Source organism: Pleurodeles waltl, chromosome 9, assembly GCF_031143425.1.
Source record: "Pleurodeles waltl isolate 20211129_DDA chromosome 9, aPleWal1.hap1.20221129, whole genome shotgun sequence".
NCBI lineage: Eukaryota > Metazoa > Chordata > Amphibia > Caudata > Salamandridae > Pleurodeles > Pleurodeles waltl.
In genome coordinates, this window is record NC_090448.1 from 237,213,186 (window position 1) to 237,229,090 (window position 15,905).

A 15,905-nucleotide genomic window follows, 5' to 3' on the forward strand; every position below is an offset into this window, starting at 1 on the left:
TCTGCTGATCCCAACATGCCACAATCCCTTTGGATCACAATTAACATTCATAAGGTAGTCAAATTGTGACCCACAGTGTATTAGTATTTTGTGAACCAACCAATTATTACATAGGTTGGTTCGTAAAATACGGTGGGATCTGCAAAAAGGTGGTGCTCAAATTTCAACTCCTTATTACGTATCCTATCTTAGTACATCTGATCCATTGTCTTACATTCATGCTTCTCGCATAACGCCTGCTGAGTCAATATGAGCATGTGTGTACCAAATAATATGCACTTTCGTGTCATAAGAATATATATAGTATTAAATCAGCAAATAATGTCTCCTTTTACAAAAGTCTGTTTTGATGGTATTATACGACATGACACCCAATGTTTGCAGTTCGAGATTAAAAATTAGGTTGGGCGTTACATTCTCGCCCAAGAAATGGCTGGGGTTGTAGATGTGGCACCTGACATTTACAAATACTTTCTTAATTAGCTCTTTTAATAAAGAATTCAGATTTGCCAGATATTGAAGTCTCAAATAATGTTGTTGTAGTTGTCCGATTCGGGGGTTTCACGTGTATTTATAAAAAATATTATTTTTTTATGAACACAGTGCAACTATGCATAGCTGTTCAATAAAGACAGTTGCATACATAGACATAGACAAAAGCTTTTAAATCCAGCACATTGTTGCTGCAGCTTATTACCTGTTTTCCCAAACTGCATTGCATTATTCCAAAGCGCCAGAGCCACATGAAAGGATTCGGAGAAAATGCTTTTAAATACAGAAACGCATCCCCTTGGAGGCCGGCTCTAAAATCAACCTGGAATTTCTCCTGTTGTTTCCTATACTGCTAATTATTCCGAGGATTGTATCAGTTCATATCATAGTGTGTGACTTTGCAGGGAAGAGGGAATACTATGCGCCTTCACAGATGCTGCTGTTGCCAAGGAGATAAAAAGGCCAATCACTTCCCCCTGCCTTGGACTGTACTATGATGCTGACAGAGAGATGGTGAATTCTACTACATTTTCATTCATTTATTAAATCAGAGATTTCATACAGATGATAGAAATCGATGCATGCCAAATGCACGTTCGCCCAAAATATGATCAGCGAGCAGCGAGCGGTGTCGAAGCGGTTGGGCGTGCCCCAGGCAGCTTGCACGTCTAGTAACCTGCCTCCTCTGAGAGACATTTTGCTCTTGGATGCATAACCCCCCAGCGCCTGTGGGTTCATCGTGTGCAGAGCTTGATGCTGATTGCATCACAGGCTGGCTTGTCTGTGCTGCTCCTCTGTGATCAAGCTTGAATGAGCATGAGGAGGCTGTGAGTGCGATTTTTGGGACTGTCGTCGCTGCTTATAGAAACGACCTGCCCTGCTCCGGCTGCGCAGACACAACCCACTGACCCCCCAGAAGGATGGCTTGCCGAAGATGCTATTTGTAAGTACCATTTTCCCCTGTGTCTCTGGGTGTCTATAGTGCATTTGATTTTGTCTACGTCCATTGCGGACATCGTTGTTGACACGAACATTACTGTGGAAAATATACATAAATATGACATTTTTCATGATTAAATATTAATGTCACGGCTGGAGGCTTCTGTTTTTGAGAGCATGTTTATATTAGTCTAACTTCAGATCTAGGGCTGTAATATCAGCTACAGAAAGGCAGGGCTGCTTCAGGCAGCACGATCTGGTTTGTTATGAATTGCCCTGGCCGAGCTTAGTTGAAAACTAACATCTGTTTGTAATATTGCGCTGCCCGTGACTGTAGGATGCATTTGCCATTTTTGACCCGCAGGAGCCTGCGTAATGTGCCCGCTCTGACCGCGTTTGTATTCAGGGTGAGGGCTGCCTTCTCAGGACGCGCGAACTGAATCGCCCTTCTAGACGCGCAGCCTGGCACCACTGGGTACACACTGTCACATTTGACAAGGATGCTGGCTGACTGCTAGGGGTAAAGGTTGTGCCGGCTGGCCAGGGGATTTGTGACATCAGAGAATGGGACTGTTTGTATATGTGGTCTCAGACTGTCTTGAGAGGTTTGGGAGGGGGTGATCGGGGAGTGCGATACATGACATCAAACCGTCCGAAGCAGCCTTGGAAGCACTGACCTACCGTGAATAAGGAGGGAAGAAGGATTTTTGGTTCTGCACAGGTGCGCCTCCGCCAACAGTGGATAGCGCCACATTTGTGCAGTATTTGCTCTCTGCACTTCCAGCTTCTAAGCATTATTTCATTTATGGTTGTCTGTGATCTTGTCTATTACTTCCCAGAGGTTTCACGTACCACTGGTCACATTATTTGCTGGAGAGGATGGATTGCTGTGTATAGGGAGGGGAGGAGCGAGAGTTGGGTTCGTAACAGGTTGAACAGAACGGTTTCCGAAGGTATCCTTCTAGACTGAAAAATGATACATCTGACATTTAGGACATGAGACTTTGATCTGTGGTGATAAATAGCACTGTGAAGCTAGAGGTTTTGGGGATGGTCTCACAGCAATGTGTAAAAAGGAAGAATTCCACTTTGCTTGCAGAGGAACCAAATTGAGGGGTGGCATGTATATGATCATTCCTTTCCTTTCCACACAAAAGGCTAGGGACACTCTGTTCTCTTAGTGTACTACTGTGCTGTCACATGGCACCTACACGTGCGGTCCAGGGGGGATGTCCTTGCTGACACATGAGTTGGTGGTGATATCTTCAATTAGTGGATGACAGCTTAGTTTTACGAGAGCATCATTCCTTTCAATGGGATAGATGAATCTGACTTTATACTGCATTCCTACATACACGCTCTGTCTAGGTGCTGTCTGGATGCGAAGAAGGGACTCGTCTGAGGAATGTTATTGAGCTAACATCAACACGAAGAGCTGGGGCAGGGTCCATCATGACTCTTTTAGAATGTCTTTCCTGCAGGAATATTCTTTACACAATGCCCACCTTCATCATGCATTGCTTCTCTGCTATATGAATTACTTTATTTACTTCACCAGACCCATAAATTGCATGTCAATAATATCTTGAAAATCCTGATCTCATTCAAGTTGTAGGTAAAATGCTAAATTCAGATTGAGATTCCACAACTCACCAAAGCCATACATAAAATGTCAACATCAGATATGGAGAATCCTCTTCTAACCTGAGCCCTAAGTAGTATTCCAAGATCAGATCTAGAGAACGCCCAGTGCACTGAAGTCAGTATATATGAATAACACTCAACTCATTGGCGCTATACTTAATTTGCCAATTTCAGATCTGAAGAATCCACCATTCACCAATGCCATTAGTAATATATTAACTAAAGATATGGAGATCTTGTACTTCAATGGAGTAATGAGGCATAAGCCAATATCAGATATGGAGAGCCAACAACTCACCAGAAGCCTACATAATACACTAATATCAAAATTAGAGAATCAACTGAAGTCATGAATAGCATCCCAATAACAGGACTCGAGAAGCAGCAGTTCTAAAAAATCATATGTACGAAAGCACCAACAGTTCACCAGAGAAAATAATAATATTGTGTTATCAAATCTGGAAACCAATCTATTGATTATCATTGATATCTAATAAGACACAACTTCAATGACTAGATGGTCTAATTTTGCCTCGTGTTCTTCATCCCAAATATTTTGCAACAATCCAAAAAATGTAGAGAAAAAAACGTGGAGAATTTGTATATATATATAAATGTAACTCCAGCAGTGTGGTGCTGAGAAATACATACAGATAATCATACAATGTTGTGATGTAAATATATCATATAAACAAATCAGTCTTACGGTAATGTTTTAATGTATTATTTATTTATAAAAATGTATTTAAAATACCTAAATGCATATTTAGAGATGGTATTAAGTGAAGGAGCAATAAGTAATGAAATGTAGGCATATAGATTAAGAAGTAGATAGACGGACATAACCGGACTGATTCAAAGAATGCCAGTTATATAAACACCGAGGGACAAATGGATAATTTAGAAGGGGTCAACGTGATGGAGAAATGCAGAGACTATGGAAAAGAAAGTTAGATAGACTTGAACAAGTAGCAAGCCAGACTGTTAACGTATAAACAAGGTTAGGCAAACAGAAAGACTGATTAACAGATAAGCACATTGATGGCATCGATGTGCTATATATATTGACAGGCAGGCGGGGGGACATACAGGTAGGTAGGTAGGTAGGTAGATAGATAGATAGATAGATAGATAGATAGATAGATAGATAGATAGATAGATAGATAGATAGATAGATAGATAGATAGATAGATAGATAGCTAGATAGATAGATAGATAGATAGATAGATAGATAGATAGATAGATAGATAGATAGATAGATAGATAGATAGATAGATAGATAGATAGATAGATAGATAGATAGATAGATAGATAGATAGATAGATAGACAAGCAGAAAGGCAGGCTAAAAGGATAGATAGATAGATAGATAGATAGATAGATAGATAGATAGATAGATAGATAGATAGATAGATAGATAGATAGATAGATAGATAGATAGATAGATAGATAGATAGATAGATAGATAGATAGATAGACAGTTCGGAAGGCAGGGAGACAGTCAGTCAAGCAGGCAGATCCGCGGACATGTACACCAAGGCAGGGCTGACTGATTCCAGTTGGAATCCACTGTTTCATTACTATTTACTGTGGGATCTGGGTCCTGTTTTATAGCTCAGTCTGTTTTCCCAGCAGCCATTATGTGTATGAAGATGCTCAGTCTGCCATTACTCCGCTGCTTGTGAAATGTCTCTGGTGATTAAACGGTATATTATTTTCTAACTGCCTCATGTTACATGCTCTGTGCTTGATTTTACGTTCATCACCTGCAATGTGCTAGTATGTTGATGTGGCAAATTGTTAATTAGCATACTTCGCCTTCGACGTTTATCGTCAGGATCCTCTTTTCAGTGCTGATTCCTCTGAACGCTCCTCTCGATTGTTGGAGAAGCAATTCGCTAATGCTTTATGTTTACACACTTGCAGTAAAAATCATACTTTAAAAGACCCGTTTGTAAAAATATCCTTAAAGGAAGTGTTGCTTCAAGGTATATTAATAATTTATTTTAACATAGAGCCCCATACCACCCATCTACCTTTTCTAAGCGTATTAAACAACAACAATTAGGGGCATATTTAAGAGCCCCTAGTGCCACCAGTGGCGCTATGCACTGCACCGTATTTACAAGGTGTTGTTAAGCCACTTTTTATGGCTTAACGCAACCTTGTAAATACGGCCCCTTCACAGCACTTCTTTGCGTGGAAGGGGCCTGAAATGGGTGTTGCTGTGGGCGTGCCACAGCAGCACCCATTGCATTGTGACGATGCCCCAGATTTACGAGTTTTCGTAAACCTGAGGCACAGCCAAAATCTAAAGCCACACCAGGCGTGGCATTAGAGTGGCACAGCGAGAAGAAATGCTTTATTTCTCCTCCCTTTTTTGCCCTTTCTATGTGTGCAGCATTTTGCAGCACACATGGAAGGAGCAAATCACCCTTGCTGATTGTTTTTGTGGAGGAAGGTGCCCCTTCCTGCACAAAAACAATCTCCCCCTCCCTTCCTGCACAAAAAAAATCTCTCCCTCAATGCAGCCATCCTTGCACTATGGTGCAAGGGTGGTTGTGTTGGTTCGCAGCCGTAACTTTAGCGCCTGCGCAGGGGGAAACACAGGCGTGTGCTGTATTATTGTAAATACGGCGCATCCCTGCATTTTGAAAATGACGGTGCGCAACGCTGCCAAATTTGGTGCAGCAACACGCACCGTCATTTTCTCTTAAACTGTCCCTTAATTTACTCACTTTATTGTTACTGATTTTACTTACCACAAAATTCTGAGTTGACTTTGCAGGAATTCGGGCTCATGACCTCTAGAGCACTATGCCATCCTGCCCACCAGGATGGCCCTACTGTGACAAAGTCATTACATTTGAAGAAGCCAAGATGGCAAATAGACATCTATCCCTTCAAACTCACCCTCTGCACCTCCCGCCCCAAGCCCTCCCCCCTCACGTACTCACACCAGCGGAGCAGCCATTCCTTGTCCAAGTGAACAGGGAACTTGCTCCTTTTGATAGATGTCTGGGTTTAACAAAGTGATCACAGTCAAGTTTACTGCTTTCATCGCAACAAGATGACAATCTAAAGAGTCACTCAGCACAGGATTGCAAGGTGCCTTCCAGAGTATGTCCCCATATAGTGTTCTACAACAATACTGAGTTTTGAACTGTCGAAGTATCATGACCAGAATAGCTACTACCAACGTGCCATGAATCCAAGTATATATAACCAAGTATACATTAATTATTTATCGATGTCATGCAACCCAGGGGAATGCACATCATCTCTACCATTCTTTCCTATTATATCATATAAAGAAATGAGTCTGTAAAAGGTAAATATAAAAGTTTAACACATTTCCCAAAAACTTGTTAATGTCTAGAACACCAATAAACACTGCTGATATTGTTAGAAAACCATTTTATTTTTATTATGAAATCAAGTCAAAGAGCAGTTATTAAAAACACGAATAACCAGCTCGTAAAATCATTATTACAAAATATATCAAGGATAAGAAAAAATAATGAATGACTCTTCCTCCCTCCAAAAGAGAAAGGGAAGGCCAAACTGCCTCAAAGAAGGTGACTTATTTAAGAGATAGTTACCAAACCTGGCTATTTACATGTTTGAGAAGCATAATGGTAACCTAAATAACAGCTCGAATCGTTCGTGGTGGGTAGATCGTGATTTAATCACAAATAAAGAAAAAGAATAAAAGAAGGATGGGTGAACTAAAAGCAATTAGGAAGGTGGTAATTAAGAGAGGCTCGAAGAACAACAGAAAGAAAGCAAGCGTCGGTAAATGGCCTCCCTGCATTGCTTCCTATGTGAAGGAAGCTTTGCTTTAATACAGAGCTTGAGCAGAACCTGCTTACTAATACCTTATCAGTGCTCTTCCAGTACCTAGCACTGCACTCTAATTTCCTTCGGTATAAGACAGTAATTTCCTTTGGCGCCCCAGGCTCACATTTCCAAGATAATGCCAGATTTCTCATCTTTATGCATTCTTGCCTGGCGCGTTGTCGCTCGTGGGAATCGGGGCATGCTGATTGGAGCATTTGGGATGCAGGCAGTGACGGATGACAGTGTTTTGCTACAGCATAAATGGTTTGGATCTCCTCCATCCTTGCTGTGGCGGGGTGCGCTGTTTATGTAGACGCAGCGCCTGCTTCCCTCGCTTCTCGGTGGTCCTCAAAGCCAAACGTGGGTGTTTTGTGTCACTCTTGTGCGCGCAATGCCCTTTTCTCTAAATATTTTTTGGGAGGGATATAATGCATAATGTAGCCGCCTGTCCTTAGTTTTCAGTGCGTATGTTTGTGAATAACAGGTAGTCCCTTTAGCAGAGAGCAAACTATATAAAAAACAGTTGCCACGAGATGAATGAGATGGGGCATGTACACGCCAGGTCACGCGTGCATATGCTTTTAATATGCCAACCCCGTGCATTTGATTGCAGGCATAATTTTTTATGATGAAATGTCAAAGCACCAGTCCAAATTTTGTTTCTAACGCCTGAGATATGGCTATTGCGGCTGTACTGTTTGGCGTCGCCAAATCGAAATATTGAATCGAGAATCAATATCGAACAGAATTGACTGGGAGCCCATTTTACGATCTATGAAACGCCAGCTGATCCTGTGACTTGCCATTCTCCAGGGATAGCCTTGATTCTCACTCTGTCTTTCTCTGTACATCTCCCACCATCTCTTTGGTGATCACATCCCTCCTCAACCTATGTTTTGTTCTATTGAATGTCTGAACGACTGATTGCTCTAATTGCCACTATATCTTCTAATATGCGAGTTTTTGTATTGGTAAACAAAAGTGACATGGTATGCAGAGTGGAATAAATTTACATGTGACTTAGATGCAGTAATTGTGTTTTGTCATGTCAAGTCGCGTGATATTAGTTAATACACCTAAGATATACATTTATTGAGATGTCTAGGTCTTAACTGAGCCAACATTGCTCGTCACCCAACAGGATTTGATATGTAAAAGGTGGTAGTGAGTCGCTGGAGGTAGCAAACAACTTCAGTAGGTGTCTGCTGGTGCTTGTTATGCGTTTGTTAGCAGGGAGTGTGGAGTGCTGACTTGCTGTGGTCTCTTACCGTCTCAAGTATTTAGCACAACAATAGTAACATACCTACTGTTTAAGGTGCGCACCTTGGCGGTATCCTCATAGATGGCAGAGCACATATGCATAGAGGCATCTCCCATGCAAATGAGCTCAGTCACAAACCTACACAATTGGAGTAATTCACTGCCCAAGTACAGAGATTAGGAAGAATGGTGATGCTATTGAAGGCCTTCGATGAGTCTTTGAGTATATTTGCATAACTGGCTGTCACTATTAAACAGAAGTGAACCACTGTGCCAGGCAGCAATGGCGGTACTATAAATATGATGTTGAAAAATAGGCATTAAGTGATGTTTTCTTTTTCAGTAATCCTGCCTTATCAAGGTATGCACGACTAACCAGGCTATAAATCGAATCCCTTAAAAACATTGAGCAAGATTCAAAAAGAGCCTCCGCACTTGTGGTGGAGGTTCCGCAGCCATGGCAGCATAGCCGCACTACAGTTTCTCATCGTTGAGATGCTGCCATGCCTGCAGAGCTTCCACCGCGAGTGCAGAGGCTCTTCCTGAATCAGGCCTACAGAAAAGAACTTTGGGCCTGATATAGAGCTTGGCAGATGGGGTTACTCCATCAAAAGCGTAGCAATATCCTGTCCACCGTATTACAATGCCATTGTAACCTGTGGACATCGTAATATGGCTAGCAGGATACCGTCACATTTGTGACTGAGTAACCTGTCCACCAAACTCTAAATCAGGCCCTTTTTCTTGTGGAATGGGAAGCAATACGCCCCAGTCAATTAGTGTTATGTCTTCTTTTCACTCTGGGTTCAGCTTTTCTTCTTTGCATTTAGACTCTAACCAAGAGGTGACCTTCACAGACTTTCAGAATAACCAATAATTCCCTAAATGAGTACCAATTTAATTCATTATATGTACCTTTATCTTATGTGGCTAACCTAAAAAAATAGACAAGGATCCAGCCTACCTGGTTTAGACTGGATCACCACGCCAAACACAACAGGAAAGTGATTTAATCTTCTCAGTGTTTTATTTTGGATTGTTTAAATTTGTGTTTACTGTACACTGGTTCTTTGATATGTGCTCAGAGCCAGCCAATAATATTTGTGTTTTGCAGACAGATGCATATTTCAACTCATGAATAGCAGTAGGACTGATATCACCATAATTAAGATCATACAAATTGCCATATTCGTAAGACATACTGACAATACAGTATGATTGGTGTGACCACCCTGGATAGCTGTGTTTTTTACAGCGGTGGGATTAACATTGATGTTTCATCCTCAGATTCCTCTTATTATTGCACTTCAAAAATGTACCTCCTCCACTCTGCTACTTGCCTTTCTTCTGCCCTTTCTAGATACTAAGGGCCTCCCACTCTTGCAAGCTCCCCCCACGCCCTTTAGAGGTGGGTGAAACACTAGGTTTCTGTCAACACTCCACTGGAAAAAACTCTTGACTTAACGATCCATCCACTACTGATCAGCTTCGTCGTAGAAGAGTGACTGTCACTTTTTTCCTGCCAGATCTTGAACTGTTTTTTAACCTTTTGACTTCTGTGGACCTCTACTGAATCATTGCCGGAATCTGAGTATCCCCACTGAGTCATTATTTGATGCTGAAGACCCCTTGTCTGAGCAATTTCTATGACTTGAGTCTCAAAGTACAAAAATAAGTATACACCAAATACATGCTCAAATATTAGAAAGATTGTATTTAGTTCACAAATATATAAAAGGTTTCACATGTACAGTGTTGCTTCTTTATTTGTATATGCGTTACTATTTTAATTTTTTAATTATTTAATTTTGTAACATGGTTGGGGACCTCCTGTTTATGCCTCGTAGACTTCTGGGGGTTCTCGAATGACAGAGTAAGAACCACTGCTCTAGAACACTATGGCATCCTTAAGGTTTGTCATCTCTTCGTATTAAAATTTACCAAAATTTAACTTGGAAGACTCATTCTAACATGCTTCAAATTCTGTGCCTCATATACTCTTCATCTTCTGCCATTTTCCTATACTTTCTTTTTTTGCTTTTAAACACTATCAATTACCTTCTCATTCAATTCCCCACACATCCTATATTTCTTCCCTTCTCAGGACCTTCCACTGTCTACCTTCGGCTCTGCATCCATTTCCATTGCCCATTTGTTTTTCCACAGGAATGCTTATGAACCTCCCCATCATTCCTGATTTATTAAACTCAATACTCCCACTCCTTCATTTAGTTCTGTTTTAAAAATCCTTTTTGTCTCTGCATCTCCTCCATGTGCCATATAACGCTTAAAAATGTTGAAATTAATTTTGTTCCAAATAACCTCTTTCAGGATTTTGCTAAAAAATAATCTCCTTCACTCTGCACTTCCTGGCATTTTTTGACCAAAATGTGATTCTTTTGAAGCATTTTTGTATTTCACCAGTTTTTGACCACAAACGTGTGCTATGGAAGGCATTTAAGCAAATAGCGCTCTTGAACCGCTACAAATCAGAAATTAATGGACAATATATTTGGTAACATATGAGAGCACCTTATTCATAAGGAAGGGTATTAGTTTTATATATCGTTGAATACCGTGCTGTGGGTAGTGATTTCTTTTTCACTTTTCTCCCTTATGTTGAATTTGAGAGTGAGGTATTTGTCACAGACACCAATAGACAATAGTTGATAGATTGCATCTAGCACAGGATGTTTTTGAATATTGGGTAGTGGGATATTCATCATAGCCTCATTTGGCCACAATTGATGTTGGGTATTTGTCAAAGTCTCCTAGTGACAACAAAGGACAGCTTATGTTTAGCACATGAAAGACAATGAATAGTGGAATATTTATCACATATCGTGATTTAAATCCACAGAGAGTGAATGTTTAATTAAGGTGTCTACTGGATTCAATAGATTAAAGGGCATTTATCACATGAGCTCACCAACAAACTTTATTTAGCTCAGGGTTTTTTTGTGGACAGGAGCTGACCTCATGCCTTAGAATATATGGGCTCCCTTCATTCCTTTTTGATTGCAAAAACTAACAATATATTTCTTTTAGTTTTTTTTGCCTAAATTTTACATAATGATGTTCTTTTTTTAAATACTTTTTTATTGAGTCAAATACAAGTACATTAACTTACCATTGCCTAAGCAGATATATGCAGTTGTGGATACATATGGATAAAGAAGATTGTACTTATAAAATGCATATTAAACATGTAAATGAATGAGGCACATATGGTAATATAGTATCAAAGACTCCAAGTTTGAATAAAGAAAGAAGAAAGAGAAAGGGAGGGGGAGAAGAGCTATAGGGATAGAAAAAGAGAATCAAATGATAGCCATGTAGAGAAAAAGGTAATAGACCATAGTACAGCAAATAGAAGACGCGCAATAATGTTCTGTTGTGTGTGGCACATGGTTTAGTGACCAGGGACACGCTCCGGTGGGGAACATCCGGAATAATGACCTACATTGTTAACGCAAACGGAAGCACGCTTGCATTAACAACGACTCCCTTTTTCTGTGCCTTAACAACGCATGTGAGTAACAACGCACATACGTGGTTAAGGCAGAGAAAAAGGGAGAGTGCATCGGGAGAGGATGAGGTCAGGTAAGTGGGGCTGGGGCAGGGTTGGAGGGTAGCTTTTATGGGTGGGGTGGTGGTGGATTAAGGGCTTGGGGTGGGGGGGTCGGAATAGTTTGTTTTTAGGGTCAGGTGGGGGGATTGGGGTAGTTCTGGTTTTTAGGGGCGGGGGATCAGGGCAGTTCTGTTTTTAGGGTTGAGGGTCAGGGTACTTTTGTTTTTGGGGGTGGGGAATCGGGGTAGTTTGTTTTTTTGGGGGTGGGGGATCAGGGTAGTTTGGTTTTTGGGAGTGGGGAAGTTTGTTTTTTGGGGGTGAGGGTGGGGTATCGTGGTATTTTCATTTTTGGGGGTGGGGTGGCGGGGTTGGGGTAGTTAGTGTTTTTGGGGGTAGGGGTGGGAGGGTCAGGGTAGTTTGGTTTTTGGGGGTGGGAGGTGGGGGATCAGGGTAGTTTGATTTTTGTGGGTGGGGGTTCAGGGCAGTTAGTTTTTTGGGGGTGGGGTGAAGGGTAGATTGGTTTTTGGGGCTCAGGGTATTTTGTTTTTAGGGGTAGGAGGTTGGGGTAGTTAGTGTTTTGGGGGTGGGGGATTGGGGTAGCTTGGTTTTTGGGGTGGGGTCAGGGTAGTTTTGTTTTTAGGGGTGGTCAGTTGTTTTTAGGGCGGGTGGGTGAGGTCAGGGAAGGGTTTAGGGCTCAGTGTGGGTGGGAGGTATCCGGGGTAGTTTTATTTAAGGGGTGGGGGTCAGGTAGTTTTAGTATTAAGGGTGGGGTACTTCTGGGCCTTAGGATAGGTGGGGGTTTGCATGCTAGAGCCATGCTTGCCGTTCACACACATGCCTTTACTAGGCATGCTTTTACAATGAAAAATCATTGTAAAGGCTTGCATGGTAAAGGCATTCGTGGTAATAACACAGTTGTTGTTCCGACCGCGTTGTTCAGGCATGCATGGTTCCAACATTCGTGGTCTGATGAACAATCAGCAAAACCATGAATAGATGAAAACGTTTATTGAAGAGGCCATGTTAATCCAATTTGTGTTAGATTTGTTTTTCAAAATGGTAGACCACTGATCACAGTAAAAGTTGGGCTCTCTAACAAGTTCAAGCTGAAACGTGTGATCTGCAGTTAGTGCAGAATGTAGCAGTGTTTTCATTTGGTTTTCCAAGCAATTAACATCTCACCCATGAACTTGATTGAGTTTTACATTGTAATCATGAAATATTTGGCCATTGTTTGCCTTTGTGTGTTATGTGCAAGCTAAGGGACTTGATTACTCCTCAAACACATATAAATAAAGTGGAAACTCCCATCATCCATCGCCGAATTGCGATCGTATTCAATATTCGTGTTGTATTCAATTCGACAAGTATGAAACACTTTCCTATTAACTGGTTCCCCTGATAAGAAGAAAACATTTCCGTGTCTGGCTTTCCGTGTGTTTCACCGCCGAGACAAACATTACTATTGCATGGGCAACTAAGCTATAATCCATAACACCACGGGTCTCTACTAAAGGATGGGCATTCCTGTGCGTGAACAAACTAAACAATGTACGGAGGCGCTGTGATCGAGGAGGAAATATATTTTTTTCCTTACAGAATTCGTATTCCCAAGCAGCTGACATAAATGAAGAATCAACCACTTAACATTCTGTTGCTACATTTTATATCGAATATTTTATTAAGAGTTTTAAACATCTTGTCAACTGTAGACGTTAAGGCTGTTCAAAAGAGAAATCCATTTATGAAAATATTTCTCTTTGGGAGGCTAAGAAACATGCAATTATATTTCCTCGCAGGCTCCATCCATTTATACAGATTTGTTTTCATTGATCGCTCCCAGAGCCACGAAGAACTGTTAATGCCTTCCAGGGACTGGATAACAAGATGCCTCTGCTTCTTAGTCCACAAATGCAAATATCTGCAGTAAGTGTCTGTACCAGTGAGGATTTCAGGAATTTGTTGTTTTTGAGATTTGTTTATTTATTATGCCAACTTCCTCCCCTTGGTTATTTCTCCTCCCTGTTTCTCACGCCGCTGAATATAGTGTGCAGGGTGTTCGCATAAGGTGATTGCCTGCCCTTACAAGATATTTCATCTTCTCCAAAGCAAATAGTTCAGAAAGTCTCTTTCACAATAACAGGATGCTGAGGGGTTTGGTCTTATCTACCCATGAATATCACTTTTAGCCTTAAAGCCACCAAAACGGTATCGAGAATTTCCTGAACATTTAGGAAGCTTAACATCTTTGCCATCCTCTCACCCCCCTCTACCACCAACAATATTAATCCCTGATACTATAATGTATAATATAATGATAATATAGAGTATATATATAAATATATATATATATATAATAGTGTAAAATGGAATTATATAATGTAATACTGTGATCATGGAATTTTTTTCTCCAGAAAACCAGAATGTTGTGTCACATCAGTGTTGATCTATTTGTTTATTCCTTTAGATTTTATATCTCATATCATGCCATGATGTCACCTGTTAGCCACGTTAACAGAAGCAAGGGCACACTTGTAAATTGCACTGAGAAGCTTTTCTGCTATACTCAGGCTCCTAGTCTAAATGAAGGACCATATATTTAGACAACAACTTGATATTTTGGCTTTATTGTGAGTTACCAAGTGACATTTACATGGTAAGAGGACTTTTCTCCAAATGTTATAATGTATTCGTTACAGAGAACCTTCTGGTTTTAAAGCAGATCTATAAAGGGCATATTTTATTTTCAATACATAAAATTCACAGGTGCGGATATAAGGCGTGGTGCATCGATGGCGCTTAACATTGCATCAATATTAGGGAGTGTTGCTTGTCAATGTTCCTCGCCCTAATCCCATATCAGGTCAAAGCATTTCCAATTTTGGTAGAAAGGAGGGCAGGAGGTGAAGACCTAAAGCATGCTGTGTTTCATTCCTCCAAACATACTCCTGCAATATACTCAAGAGAAGTAGAGTTGGTACCTAGAACATAGTGCACCGAACTGTGTTCGGGCTGCCAGATCAAACTTATACATTCAAAAGACAAGTAATGAAAACCAGCAAATATAAGTCACTGCCATTGCCTGTTTCTGTGTTTTAAAGTATTATTTACGTAAAGGGATTACATTTTTAGTTGTTTACTCAAGTCTCCACAGGGATACACAATTGCGCTGTTTTAATCTATCTATAATTAAAGCAGCGCCTTCTGGAATATGTGGTGTTTGCGATAGGTGGCGCAAAAAGCCACCTGGACAAAAGATCTCAAACTATAAAACATGAAACTGAACTGCATAACTGCATAGCTGAACTGGAAAGCCTTGCTGCGGGAAGCCTGGCTGCATCCCTCGTCACTGCTGAAAGAAGCCCAGGACTACATATAACTGGCTTGAAAAAAACACAGGTATGGCAGGCAGATATATCATGACAAGGGTAGTAAAGCTGTGGTTAGATAAGCCTCATCACTGAGCAAATCACAAACTGTACTATACAGCAAAAATCTGACAGATATTGCATATTGATACAACTTAAACTTAATCTAAACGCCAGTCTATCAGACGTTTTACCCACTTCTGGCAGGCCATCAGTTGGTTTACAGTGTGGACCTCTACCAGGGTTGAGGTTCTCCAGATTGTCAGTATTGAGTATCATTGTTGAAATGTCCTAGCAGCTGGACTAGGGTCATGCCTGTATCTGTTACTTGTGTGTTTTGTGATCAGTGATACATTCACACTTAATGTCAATGTCATCATATAATATTGCTCGAGGAAGCTAGAATCATCCATGGATGTCTGCAGAAATGTTTGTGATTGCTTCCAGCTCTATGTATTGCAATACATTGTCGAGGAGTAGGCAAGAGATCTGGGCAATACAATGGCAGATCTTGATGGACTTTCCTTTTTGTAATAATCACCAATTTGTTTCACAACAGACATCAGTTTGAATCATTTATGCTTGGATGACCATTTTACTTCTGGGTTTAGTTGTTCACTTGTGTACAGCTTCTGCCTTTCTTGTCCAGATATTTTTTTTGGCAGGGGGCTTGTTCATATTACGGATGATTCAAATTAATGTGTGTTTTTTACTTCTCTATTAACCCCGGACTTGTTAGCATTTCATCTTTACACCCTTTGTGTTGTGAGAATAAAAGAGAGACTGAGGTTG

The 15,905-nt window shown here is 40.8% G+C and overlaps 1 protein-coding gene across 1 annotated transcript in view; it reads left to right on the top strand.

The window, feature by feature from the left end:
• Window positions 1-1,278: 1,278 nt before the first annotated feature.
• The window catches only part of IQSEC1 (IQ motif and Sec7 domain ArfGEF 1), a 695,018-nt gene continuing 680,391 nt past the window's right edge, over window positions 1,279-15,905 (top strand). The window contains exon 1 of the mRNA XM_069206623.1: window positions 1,279-1,435. Within this exon, the coding sequence (XP_069062724.1) occupies window positions 1,413-1,435 (23 nt within the window). The 5' untranslated portion in view covers window positions 1,279-1,412. The remainder of the gene's footprint in view (window positions 1,436-15,905) is intronic.